General features: G+C 43.0%; 1 protein-coding gene across 1 annotated transcript in view; it reads right to left on the reverse strand.

The window, feature by feature from the left end:
• Positions 1-13,377, reverse strand: part of LOC105025724 (lethal(3)malignant brain tumor-like protein 4) — an 84,215-nt gene that overhangs the window by 44,661 nt on the left and 26,177 nt on the right. The window contains exons 11-14 of the mRNA XM_010896632.3: positions 12,364-12,449; positions 10,115-10,225; positions 7,670-7,784; positions 6,482-6,593 (exon numbers count right to left, since the gene is read on the reverse strand). Coding sequence (XP_010894934.2) covers positions 6,482-6,593; positions 7,670-7,784; positions 10,115-10,225; positions 12,364-12,449 — 424 coding nt within the window. The remainder of the gene's footprint in view (positions 1-6,481; positions 6,594-7,669; positions 7,785-10,114; positions 10,226-12,363; positions 12,450-13,377) is intronic.

The raw sequence follows: 13,377 nt of genomic DNA on the forward strand, positions 1-13,377 counted from the left end.
TCAAGCCACAGACAGACTACGATCACCATTTCAAGCCACAGACAGACTACAATCACCCTATCAAGCCACAGACAAACTACGATCACCATATCAAGCCACAGACAAACTACGATCACCATATGAAGCCACAGACAGAATACGATCACCATATCAAGCCACAGACAAACTACGATCACCATATCAAGCCACAGACAAACTACGATCACCACATCAAGCCACAGACAAACTACGATCACCACATCAAGCCACAGACAAACTACGATCACCACATCAAGCCACAGACAAACTACGATCACCACATCAAGCCACAGACAAACTACGATCACCACATCAAGCCACAGACAAACTACGATCACCACATCAAGCCACAGACAAACTACGATCACCATATCAAGCCACAGACAAACTACGATCACCATATCAAGCCACAGACAAACTACGATCACCACATCAAGCCACAGTCAAACTACGATCACCACATCAAGCCACACAGACTATGATCACCATATCAAGCCACAGACAAACTATGATCACCATATCAAGCCACAGACAAACTATGATCACCATATCAAGCCACACAGACTATGATCACCATATCAAGCCACAGACAGAGTACGATCACCATATCAAGCCACAGACAAACTACGATCACCATATCAAGCCACAGACAAACTACGATCACCAAATCAAGCCACACAGACAAACTACGATCACCACATCAAGCCACAGACAAACTACGATCACCATATCAAGCCACAGACAAACTACGATCACCACATCAAGCCACAGTCAAACTACGATCACCACATCAAGCCACAGACAAACTACGATCACCACATCAAGCCACAGACAAACTACGATCACCATATCAAGCCACAGACAAACTACGATCACCATATCAAGCCACAGACAAACTACGATCACCACATCAAGCCACAGACAAACTACGATCACCACATCAAGCCACAGCCAAACTACGATCACCACATCAAGCCACACAGACTATGATCACCATATCAAGCCACAGACAAACTATGATCACCATATCAAGCCACAGACAAACTATGATCACCATATCAAGCCACAGACAAACTATGATCACCATATCAAGCCACACAGACTATGATCACCATATCAAGCCACAGACAGAGTACGATCACCATATCAAGCGACAGACAAACTACGATCACCACATCAAGCCACAGTCAAACTACGATCACCACATCAAGCCATACAGACTATGATCACCATATCAAGCCACAGACAAACTATGATCACCATATCAAGCCACAGACAAACTATGATCACCATATCAAGCCACACAGACTATGATCACCATATCAAGCCACAGACAGAGTACGATCACCATATCAAGCGACAGACAAACTACGATCACCACATCAAGCCACAGACAAACTACGATCACCACATCAAGCCACAGACAAACTACGATCACCACATCAAGCCACAGACAAACTATGATCACCATATCAAGCCACACAGACTATGATCACCATACCAAGCCACAGACAAACTACGATCACCATATCAAGCCACAGACAAACTACGATCACCATATCAAGCCACAGACAAACTACGATCACCATATCAAGCCACAGACAAACTACGATCACCACATCAAGCCACAGACAAACTATGATCACCATATCAAGCCACACAGACTATGATCACCATATCAAGCCACAGACAAACTATGATCACCATATCAAGCCACAGACAAACTATGATCACCATATCAAGCCACACAGACTATGATCACCATATCAAGCCACAGACAGAGTACGATCACCATATCAAGCGACAGACAAACTACGATCACCACATCAAGCCACAGACAAACTACGATCACCACATCAAGCCACAGACAAACTACGATCACCACATCAAGCCACAGACAAACTACGATCACCACATCAAGCCACAGACAAACTATGATCACCATATCAAGCCACACAGACTATGATCACCATATCAAGCCACAGACAAACTACGATCACCATATCAAGCCACAGAAACTATGATCACCATATCAAGCCAGAGACAAACTATGATCACCATATCAAGCCAGAAACAAACTATGATCACCACATCAAGCCACAGACAGACTATGATCACCATATCAAGCCAGAAACAAACTATGATCACCATATCAAGCCACAGACAAACTACGATCACCATATCAAGCTACGGACAAACTCATCCAGACAGCTTTATACATTAACTAGAAGTCCATGTTATTTTGTCCAAAGGGTCTGCGTACACTGTTCATATTCTATCATCTTATTTGTTCCCCAACCACTGGTAATAAAAGTAAACAGGAATAGATTGCATGCTGGGTTCCTCCCACGTTTTCCACTAATGGAAGCACCACAACACCAAGACAAATGTAGAGTATGTAAAGCCATTGAAGGCGTTTCTGACTCGTCTATTACATAGCAGTATTATACCTTGGGACCAAGGTTATAATCGTTAACAAAAACGAACGAAAAAAAGAAAACTAGGTGGGAAAAAACATTGTTGTTAACTGAAAAACAAATAAAAACGAGGCATTACAAAAAAAGATAACTGTAATGTGTGGTTGACAAAACTAACTAAAATAAAATAAAATTAGAAAGTAAATGTTCTTAGTTTTCGTCTTTGTCAATGATATGTAAATTTTATGTACTGGTTTTATTGTTGAATAAATATTTTCTAAAAATGTATGATGTTTTTGTTGAGTTATTATTACACAATACTTTTTCTGACCTTTTTGAATCTTGCCCCTGACAAATAGCCTGTATTACAAAAAAAGACAAACTAACACTAAAACTAATAAAAACTAAACTAAAACTAAGCATTTTCAAAAAATAAAAACTAAACTAAACTAGCAAACCCACTTTAAAAACTAATTAAAACTAAACTGAAATCGAAAACAAAAAGTCAAAACGAAATAAAAATAAAAACTAATAAAAAATGCAAAACTATAATAACCTTGCCAGGGACGAGAAAATGTAGGTTCACGCCCGCTGTGGAAACACTATGTGCTGGAAGTCATTAGCAAAGGTCTACGGTAACTGTTTTATGTCAAATAATAGTATATTTCTTTATGTTCCTTTAAGCTATCTGTTGCTTGAGTGTGTGAAATGGGAGTTAAAGTTAGAAATACAGATTATATATATTTTTAATAATTTACCAGTGGAGATTAGATTAGTAAATCAGACTCGTTCCAGGTGGGGGTTGGCCTCCGCCAGGGCTGCGCTTTGTCACTAATCCTGTTTGTAACTTTCATGGACAGGATATTGAGGCGTAGTCGGGGTGGGGAGGGGTTGCAGTTCGGTGGGCTGGGGATCTCATCGCTGCTTTTTGCAGATGATGTGGTCCTGATGGCATCATCGTTCTGTGACCTTCAACACTCACTGGACCGGTTCGCAGCCAAGTGCGAAGCGGTTGGGATGAGGATTAGCACCTCTAAATCTTAGGCCATGGTTCTCAGCAGGAAACCGATGGAGTGCCTCCTCCGGGTAGGGAATGAGGCGTTACCCCAAGTAAAGGAGTTCAAGTATCTCTGGGTCTTGTTCGCGGGTGAGGGGACAATGGAGCGGGAGATTGGCTGGAGAATCAGAGCAGCGGGGGCGGTATTGCATTCGCTTTACCGCACCGTTGTGACGAAAAGAGGGCTGAGCTGGAAGACAAAGCTCTCGATATACTGGTCAATTTTCGTTCCTACCCTCACCTATGGTCATGAAGGCTGGGTCATAATCGAAAGAACTAGACTGCGAGTACAAGCGGCTGAAATGGGTTTTCTCAGAAGGGTGGCTGGCTTCTCCCTTAGAGATAGGGTGAGAAGCTGAGTCATCCGTGAGGAAGTCAGAGTAGAGCCGCTGCTCCTTTGCATCGAAAGGAGCCAGTTGAGGTGGTTCGGGCATCTGGACGTCTCCCTAGGGAGGTGTTCCAGGCACATCCAGCTGGGAGGAGACCTTGGGGTAGGCCAAGAACTAGGTGGAAAGATTATATTTTGACACTGGCCTGGGAACGCCTTGAGATCCCCCAGTCAGAGCAGGCAAATGTGGCTTGGGAAAGGGAAGTCTGGGGTCCCCTGCTGGAGCTGCTGCCCCCGTGACCCGATACAGGATCAGCGGATAAAGATGAGATGAGATTAGGTTTAGATCATGGAAAACCTCTAGATTCCAATTGAAGCTGTTCATAACACAACACATTCTGTTTGTGGCATAAACATTCTCAACATTCTCTGCTGTATAGAGGTATTTAGGAAAATCAAGGACGGAGCATTAGTTTCAATGGCAGAGATATTTCCATTTTAAAGAATGAGCATCAAACTGACTCATGTGGCATTTGTAATGCTAAAGCTAATTTGAATAAAATGCTAAGGTTCAATAATATATTGAAAGTAAGGACCCATTTTATAAATATGAATGTGGGGTAATGACACTGCACAATGTTACTTAAGATAGATATTGAGCATGGTAGTAAATTGCTCCCACGCTCATCTAATTATAAAACCTTCAAGCCAATACCAAACTTTTAACTTCACACCAAGCAAATATTACCCTTTTACCAACAGCGGCTCAGGAATAAAAAAATACTTTCATCAAAATCGCTGAGGCTCCTAGAGCATAACGCTGAGCAGAGGTATGAAATAGCTCTCCGTTTTCTGATTAGGTTTTATAATATGCATGTCGAATGATGTTTTCATTGCTATGCACTGAATGCAGCACCGTGTAAGGGTGTGTGTGTGTGTTCCTGGGTGCCTTTGTGTGTCGGTTTGTTCACTGTAATAATAAAGGCCCTCAGTATCTCCGCTCCAAACGGTTTTGGAGCCATCCAAACAGTTTACTCAAACAAAAGGGGGCCAATAAAATCATGAAAAGGTGCTACAATAACACCCCCCATCCCCATGAAAAAACAAAAAACAAGTTCCTCTCAGTATGGAGAAAATTACTCAACTGGTTAAAGGGAAACTTTTGATAGGAGATACCTGAAAATTACCAAAGAAGTAATGACTAAGCCATTGCAATTCTACACATGAAGCTGACGTTCTGAGTTAATGTTAATTAATGCAGATAGAATGCAAATGAGTTGCTAATGAAATTGGGTAAGTGCTCCGATTCTAAAGTGGGAGTTATTTTTTTTTTTTTAAGCTTATTAAATAGTCCAGCGTCAGTATCGAGTTAGTCAGGAGATTGTAATCATTGAATGTCTTTCAGGAGGATCAGACATTGTTGAGTGGAGAGGAGCGAGAGGGGAGAATATGCACTCTCATTCCATTCACCGTTGATTGCATTCGTGAAAAAGGTGAGGTGTAAAAATAGCAAAGGGCGAGTTGAAACCTCAGACAGACAGACTCTCCGGGAGTGACAGAGGATGGGGGGGGAGCAGAGTAAATGGAAGGACTAGTACCGTTGTGGTATAATACCGAATATTACATTCTTACACACAGAAGTGACCTATGGTTTGCTTATTGAAAATGTCAACGTCGACACCAAGCAATGTCAAACGTACCGCGCACACAAAACGTTCAATATATTCAAAAGACAGGAGGGGGCACATAACCAGGGGGGGTGCGGTGCGGAAAAGGGAGGAGAGTGTGGAGGCGGGGCACGGAACAGGGAGGATTGGGGGCACGGAACGGGGGGGGGGGGGGTGAGCTAGGGCTGGAGGATAATACTAGCAGGTTCTTCCCAGCAGTGTTACATAGAGCCAAACATGGAGGGGAAGAGCTGAACAGGGAATGGGGCGTGGAACAGGGAGGGGGCCTGTAAGCGCCAGGGTTGGCTTCTTTAGGCAGCTTGCTTGTGTGTGCCTTCCGTAAGTGAACTCTGCCCAGGAGCCCTTTCCTCTCTTCTCCGTTGTGAAGGTACTCCTCCAACTCCTGGTTCCCCCGGATTAACGGCTTAGGGCCCAGCTGGCTGCGGCCCTCTCTCTGCCACACATAGCAGCCTGGGTCAGGTCGTCCAATTCTAGCGAGGAAACGTGTTCCAACAAGCTAGGGCTGGGGGATAATGCTAGCACGTTCCTCCCAGCAGTGTACTATGGAGCCAACCATAGTCCATTTACACAAGACTATCCATTACCCTCTGACAATGACATCCACGTCTCACCTTGCCAAAGCCAAAGCCGCTGGCGGATAATACCTTCATTTATGTATAAGCCCTCAGTGTACCGGGCTTTACTGGACACACCGATACACAGCAAAGTGAGCAAAAATAATGATTCCGTTCAACAACAGTGACATGGAATTAGTGATACCATGCTGGGTGCGGGGCCTGGTCCAGAAACAAAGAACTGGTAGGGATGGGAGAGGATTTGCCAGGTTTAGAGTAAGCGTCACAGTGAACATGTAACCTGGCCTATCACAGGGTTACGGTAGTTCCCATCATCACGTAGCATTCCAATCCTTTCACATGGACACAGGGGCTCGGGAAAGTTTCTGGGCCGTGACGGTGTCGCCACCACGTCTTACCTGTGGTGTCCTGTGTATTTGGCCCCTTTGATGTGGCCCACACCTCTGCAGCCTGGCGTAGGGCACACTCCCTGTGTCACGGAGCTCCTGAGGTCAGACGGTCCTGCGTTCGCTGCATGGGGACAACAAGCCAACAACCAATCACAAGGCATGAAACAGAAGGTTCACCTGAGGACTCCATTGATTTAGCCATGGCCCAGTAGGGCAACCCGGGTCAGAAACTGTCGTCAACGATGTATTAGATGTGTAAGGCCAAGTCACGTGGGAGGGGTATCTGTCCGAAATTGAGTTCTAATGAATGAGGTATGGCCTTAAAGGGGGTCAGATGGGCTACTGTGTTACAGGCTAGACAAACAGCCCACATGTCTCTGCTTGTGTGTTGGATTAAAACCTCAGGGGAAACATCAAGCATGTCGTCGGCTTCTGAGACCAAACAAAGATGATATATTAGATTTAGGTTAATGGGCCGTATTGCCGGCGCCAAAGCAAAATAATCGACATTACATTACACCACACACACCTTCCCTTGTAGTCCAAAATTTATTTACCAAGAAGGGGAATAGAAGAGATTTGTTTGTACAGTCTCTGAGGAGGCCAAAGCCTCCACTTGAATACGATCCGATTTTTAACTTGTTTTCCATCACAGCCATTCATATTGTTTCCCTAACAACACGGGAGTAGTCAGGGTCAGGGTTAGTTCCTCACCCTATTGGCGGATATCTTTGCTTGATTCAACATCTATTGTTCTCATATCAATTATTTGCAGTGGACGACTTTGCCATGAATTAAAATTTGTTTGGGGCAGCAATACTGTACAAATGACTGTGCAGGTTTGATAAGGATTTACAGCCTTTGGGCTGAGACAGCAAATACTTTTGTACCCATAAAAGTGATAGAGCTGTTTACCTCTGAAAGAACAGAATCAATAGTAATGATCAACAAGATGGAGAGGTCCTTGAGAAGTGTGCAGCCTACTGGCTTGTGTTGTAAATGTGACCACCAAGATCAAACAGTTTGCAAACACACAGACAGGTACAACCAATCTTTCTCACACACACACACACACACACACACACACACAGACACACACATGCACACTAAATTGTGTGGCTTAATGCCTGGCTGACATGCATGACCAAAAACATACTGTCGGCATGCAGTACACGCATGCAGGCACACAGAACTCACAGTGTGGGGGTTCCAGAGGGTGACCGGTTCGAGCACACCAGCCCACTGGGTGAATGTCTGGCAGGTCAGAGTCCACCCAGAAGTCAAACTTCTCATGCCAGCCATCAAAATGGATCTGATGGATACAGAAAGACAGATAAAAAACTGCCACATTTGCGTGCTGTGACCATGTGTGAAATGCACTTCAGAGCCAGTAAACAAATAAACAAATAAAGAATAATTTCACTTATAACTTATTTTTTTACATTTAAAACAATTTGATGCAGCTGCCAAAAACAAACACCAGGTATGGTGCGAGAATATAAAAGCAGTCACAACGGATTACATAACCTGTTTGTAATACGCATGAATTAAAATTTTCTAGTTAAAGCAAATCAATTTAACTACCCCAACTGCTGGCAAGGTCTTCCATGGTTATGCTTTCAGTCCAATATTATAGTTGCTACCAAAATTCTCTCTCTATTAACACCAGTGCAACTTAGGCTTGTCAAGACTCACTGTCGCATATTTTCTGAATGATTTCGGTTTCCAAAGTCCTTTCAGGGCACCAGGCTAACATTTTGAACTGGTGACATGGTCTTTCAGTTGTTGGCACCAGCAAATAATTTGGTCGCATCCCAAAACAATTCTCTCATTATTCATAATTCTGTAATTTGATTTGGTTTTATGTTCAGACTGCTGTCTTCCATGACTGGGCTACTAGCACTGGGACATACTGTAGGTCTCTACGTTGATGTTAAGAATGCAATCATGGCGTGACATAATAGAGCAACTGTAGAAAACATTTGGTTATTCTTGGGTTGGTTTAGCTGTGGTAATCTTACATTTAAGTAAATGTTTCCTGTTGTTGGCTTTCGTGATTTATGCGGCTAGTGAGTACTAGTGATAGAAAGTTTGACACTTTTTACTGACTCGGCTCTTCAAATCGTTCAGAGAAAAGAACAAATCTTTAAACATTTCATTTAGAAAAAATATTTCTTCACACATTTAAAACCAGGTCTGATTGCTCATTTCAGCACTATTGGTGGGTTGCTTGACTACTGAAATTGCGGTTGTTCCCATAGCTCATAAAAACTGCAGAGCAATTCTTGAAAGAATCGATTTTTCAGCACCTCAACATCTCTAAATAAGGCCATCAACAGGTCTCTCCTACCTTATGATGAGGGTGTCTCACATTTGGTTACCCATTTCACATGTCTAGAGGATGCTTTTGACACAGCCACTTCCTTGTTGGAAGACCGAGGTGGAGATAGAGTGGCACTGACGCCGATGCAACCAATTATAAATAACTTGGCCAAGTAACAGGAAAAGCCCAGAAACTTGAAAAGCCAAAAGACGGGGGCGGAAGATGCAAACATTTGTATGCAGTCTTCAGCCCTGCTTTTATGTATGCTGATAAGTAGAATCTTAACAATTGTCTGGTGTTCCTATAGCGTTCCCACAGGGACATCATCAGGCTTGACACCTTAGTGTGTCTGTGTGCGCACACATGCATGTCCCTAGAGGAGCTACCAAACAAACAGCATCCCTCCAATTTGGCAAATGATAGTGTGTGCTGACAGAGCTATTAGACAGGCCTGATGAAGACAAATGACTGTTTAGAACTGGGGGCTTGGAAGTGGGAGTAGATAGGATGAAGTGGATGACCTGTTTTGACCTGGGGGCTAGATAGGATGAAGTAGATGACCTGTTTTGACCTGGGGGCTAGATAGGATGAAGTAGATGACCTGTTTTGACCTGGGGGCTAGATAGGATGAAGTAGATTACGTGTTTTGACCTGGGGGCTAGATAGGATGAAGTAGATGACCTGTTTTGACCTGGGGGCTAGATAGGATGAAGTAGATGACCTGTTTTGACCTGGGGGCTAGATAGGATGAAGTAGATGACCTGTTTTGACCTGGGGGCTAGATAGGATGAAGTAGATGACCTGTTTTGACCTGGGGGCTAGATAGGATGAAGTAGATGACCTGTTTTGACCTGGGGGCTAGATAGGACGAAGTAGATGACCTGTTTTGACCTGGGGGCTAGATAGGACGAAGTAAATGACCTGTTTTGACCTGGGGGCTAGATAGGACGAAGTAGATGACCTGTTTTGACCTATGCTAAAGCCGTTGTGGCTTAATGGTGCCTGGCTGACATGCAAGACCAAAAACATACTGTTGGCATGCAGTACACAAACAAACACACACACGTCTCAGTACAACTGTTACACACCCACCCACCCCGTCACCTTCCCTACACCCGCCCACACCCAGTCACCTTCCCTACACCCGCCCACACCCAGTCACCTTCCCTACACCCGCCCACACCCAGTCACCTTCTCTACACCCGACCACCCCTTCACCTGTCACCCCCGACAACCTCTCAACACCTCCACAATCCCTCAACTCTATCACTCTCCCTCACCTCCCAAACCCCCCCTCATCTCCCCCACCCCTCCCTCACCTTGACCCTGTAGTCTTCTGTGTCTGAGATGGAGGCCACTCGGACCAGCATGGGATTCCTCCGGTCCACCGCCTCCAGTTTCATGTTCACCTGGAAACTGTGAGGAGCTCTCTGAAAAAAAAGACAGAAACAGAGAGACAGAGAGAAAGAGAGAGGTGGAAAGATAGAGAGAGGCAGAGAGAGGGAGAGAGAGAGAGAGAGAGAAAGACAGAGAGAAGCAGACAGAAAAAGAGGGAGATGGAGAGAGTTAATCATGGAAGTCAAGCCTGTCAAGACTCTAATCCCCACATGCCCTTCCTAGGCTGAAACAAAAGGGAGAGGGAAAGACGACAGAAGGACATGACAGTGAGAGACAAACAGATAGACCATCATATGCAGATATACAGACAGATACAGACCAACACAGAGAGAAACGGAAAGAAACAGAAGACAGGACAGGGCCGTCCATCCCAATGTACACCAATCTCATAGAGAGGAGAACCCCCGGAATACACAGTGGAGGAGCGCTAAGGAGAGAACGGGCCCTGTCAGCCAGAAACTCAGCCAGAGGAGGGCCTTTCAGGGAATGAAAATGTGTTGAACTGTGCAGATGTCATGCAGCGGAGAGAAGCCTGACAGTGGAGTTCTTTAGGGTAGAGAGGAAGTCAGTGAGTTTTGACACAGGAGTTTCTGAATGAAAAAGGCAGCTCTGGGAAAATGACACGAGCTGGGCAGCAATAATACTAAGGAAAAACATCTCATTGCTGTGAAAAGGACCAAAACCAAAAGTGTCATTTAACAGCCTTGGTAGTGCAGTAATGTTACTTACCTCATGTGACTTATGTTAAAACTATGCAGAGTAATAAACAATGTCTACAATCGAACTGGGAAAATGGTGGTGTCCTCATTTAAAAACCTTATGGTATATCCCTGATTCAAAACAAACATACAGGGTGGAAGAAATTATTATAGCAACTAAAGAGTATGGTTTACAACAATACAGTAAATGCACCTTAATGATTTGTCTCAGAAGTTGTATAAGGAAATTTGACTAACTGGAGATTCAATACTTATGTCCTGGCAATATGCTGGCATGCATAAGAAAATCTAAGGGGATGTTAATTCTACAGCTTGCAGTGTTTCTCCTTAAAAATGGTTGAATAAGCTTGAAATATCAGTTAAATCTCATGTAATGATGGAGAGATAACGCACAAGGTGATCTGTTCCAACAAAGCAAAAATCTGCTTCAAAACAACCACCCTTCATTCTATTGGAAACAAAAGGCAAATTCTAAGTGATTACCTACAACATGTTTAGACTAATTATTTTCTCCTTTTTCACCATATTCCATTTCCATTCATAAGGTTTCTTACAGTATTTCACAAAAGTTAGTACACCCCTCACATTATACCTAACATTTTCACTTAGGGGTGTACTCACTTTTGTTGACAACGGTTTAGCCATTAATGGCTGTGTGTTGAGTTATTTTGAGGGGACAGCAAATTTACAGTGTTATACAAGCTGTACACTCACAACTTTACATTGTAGCAAAATGTCATATCTTCAGTATTGTCACATGAAAAGATATAATAAAATATTTGCAAACATTTGAGGAAAATAAATCGACGCAGACATAGTTATGAATACATATTTATAACTGATCACTGGAAGCAGGGTGCAACAATGAATGCAGATAAACGATTATTGATTGGGATGACACACACATTCACACATGAACTTGTGTTAATACATACACTTAATTTTTTTTTATAAAGACGTGTGAATAACTGACTCATTTAAATGTTATGGTTAATTTGAACAAAAGTTTTGTTCAATCGAATGGCCGGCACCAGCATTGTACAATATCACTAACTGCTTTGATACGCAATGCGAGATATTTGTATTTATGGTTATCAAAATGCTCTTTTCTGAAACAACTTGCACTATTTTTTTATTCTAGTCAGAGCCTTAGCTAATTGCCCTTATTTCATGATAGTTTATTAATGATATTGGTATTTTTTCCATTCTTAATTATTGATATTTTGCTAAACAAAATACATGTATTTTTGGTTATTTATATTTGATTAATATATAACAATTAATTGTAATGTCTTTCATCTGGTCTTTGAGGAATTGTATTTTAACATAATAAAACATGAAACATGAAACAGTAAGGCAGCAGTCAGGCAGCATCAGGACATAAGAAGGACAATGATGTCACATGACTGGCGCACACAAACACAGCTGATACACTATTGCTTACCGCTTACCATACAAAACGCTTGGCTTGGAACCGCCATGGAACCACTGTCTTCTAAGTACTCCTCCCACAGGAAATGTTCTGGATTGGGGTGTCCTTGAACAAAATCCAAAACAGAATCTGATTAAAACATGGGGAATCACAATACACACTTCGTAACTGACCAATGGCTGAAAACAATTATATGAAAATAAAAAACAAATATATATACATATATAACTTGATCAGGATAGAAATACACACGCAAACATGAGTGCAGAGGAGCTAATGTACGTATACTGCCTGGCTGCAATGGAAATTACGTTACGCTAGTGGATACTGAGTGGTGGCGGCCCACATTGGTGAATGATTAGTTCTACAGACCACTGCCTTGCTAATGATGGGCTGACTGCCACACAGAAGAGAGGAAATAATGTTATCCATCCCGACGCCAGACAGTAGCCAGGCAGACTCAGAGACAGAGTCCTTGTTCATTTCAGCCATTTGCAAATGGTTCAATAACGACTACTTGGAAAATGTCCAAATACAGTGCTTGAAAGGTTAAATGTAAAATCTGAAACAGAGCATGAGTGGAGTGGACGATAATCTGGCTGGCGTGTGGGTTAACATTTTTGGTGGGAGTGGCAGCTTTTTGCCCCACTACAATTTTGCTCCAATTTGCTCAGTCATTGAGGTCCGGGCATGTTCTGCCCAGGAATTTTATTTTCCTTCATCACAATTCTGGCTGCAGATGCATATTTTCTCAGACCTTAAACAGACTAAGTATGTTTCACTAATGGTCCATACGTTTCTCTGCATGTGCTCATTGCACTCTTCACGGACCAGGTCAGTTTCAACTTTTCAAACCGGCGGTGGAATTCCTCCCTCCTTTCATGTTTGTCGCATGCGGCTTTGATTAGCCAAATAATGTAGCCAACATCTACGCATCTTACCAATGAACATGTGAAATTAAACAACTGATAAGAAAACATTGCTGCTATTTGAACAAACTTGGCAATCCTATCACTCCATCAAGTCAAGCTGA

The sequence above is a fragment of the Esox lucius genome, chromosome 21, assembly GCF_011004845.1.
Source record: "Esox lucius isolate fEsoLuc1 chromosome 21, fEsoLuc1.pri, whole genome shotgun sequence".
In the NCBI taxonomy this organism is placed as follows: domain Eukaryota; kingdom Metazoa; phylum Chordata; class Actinopteri; order Esociformes; family Esocidae; genus Esox; species Esox lucius.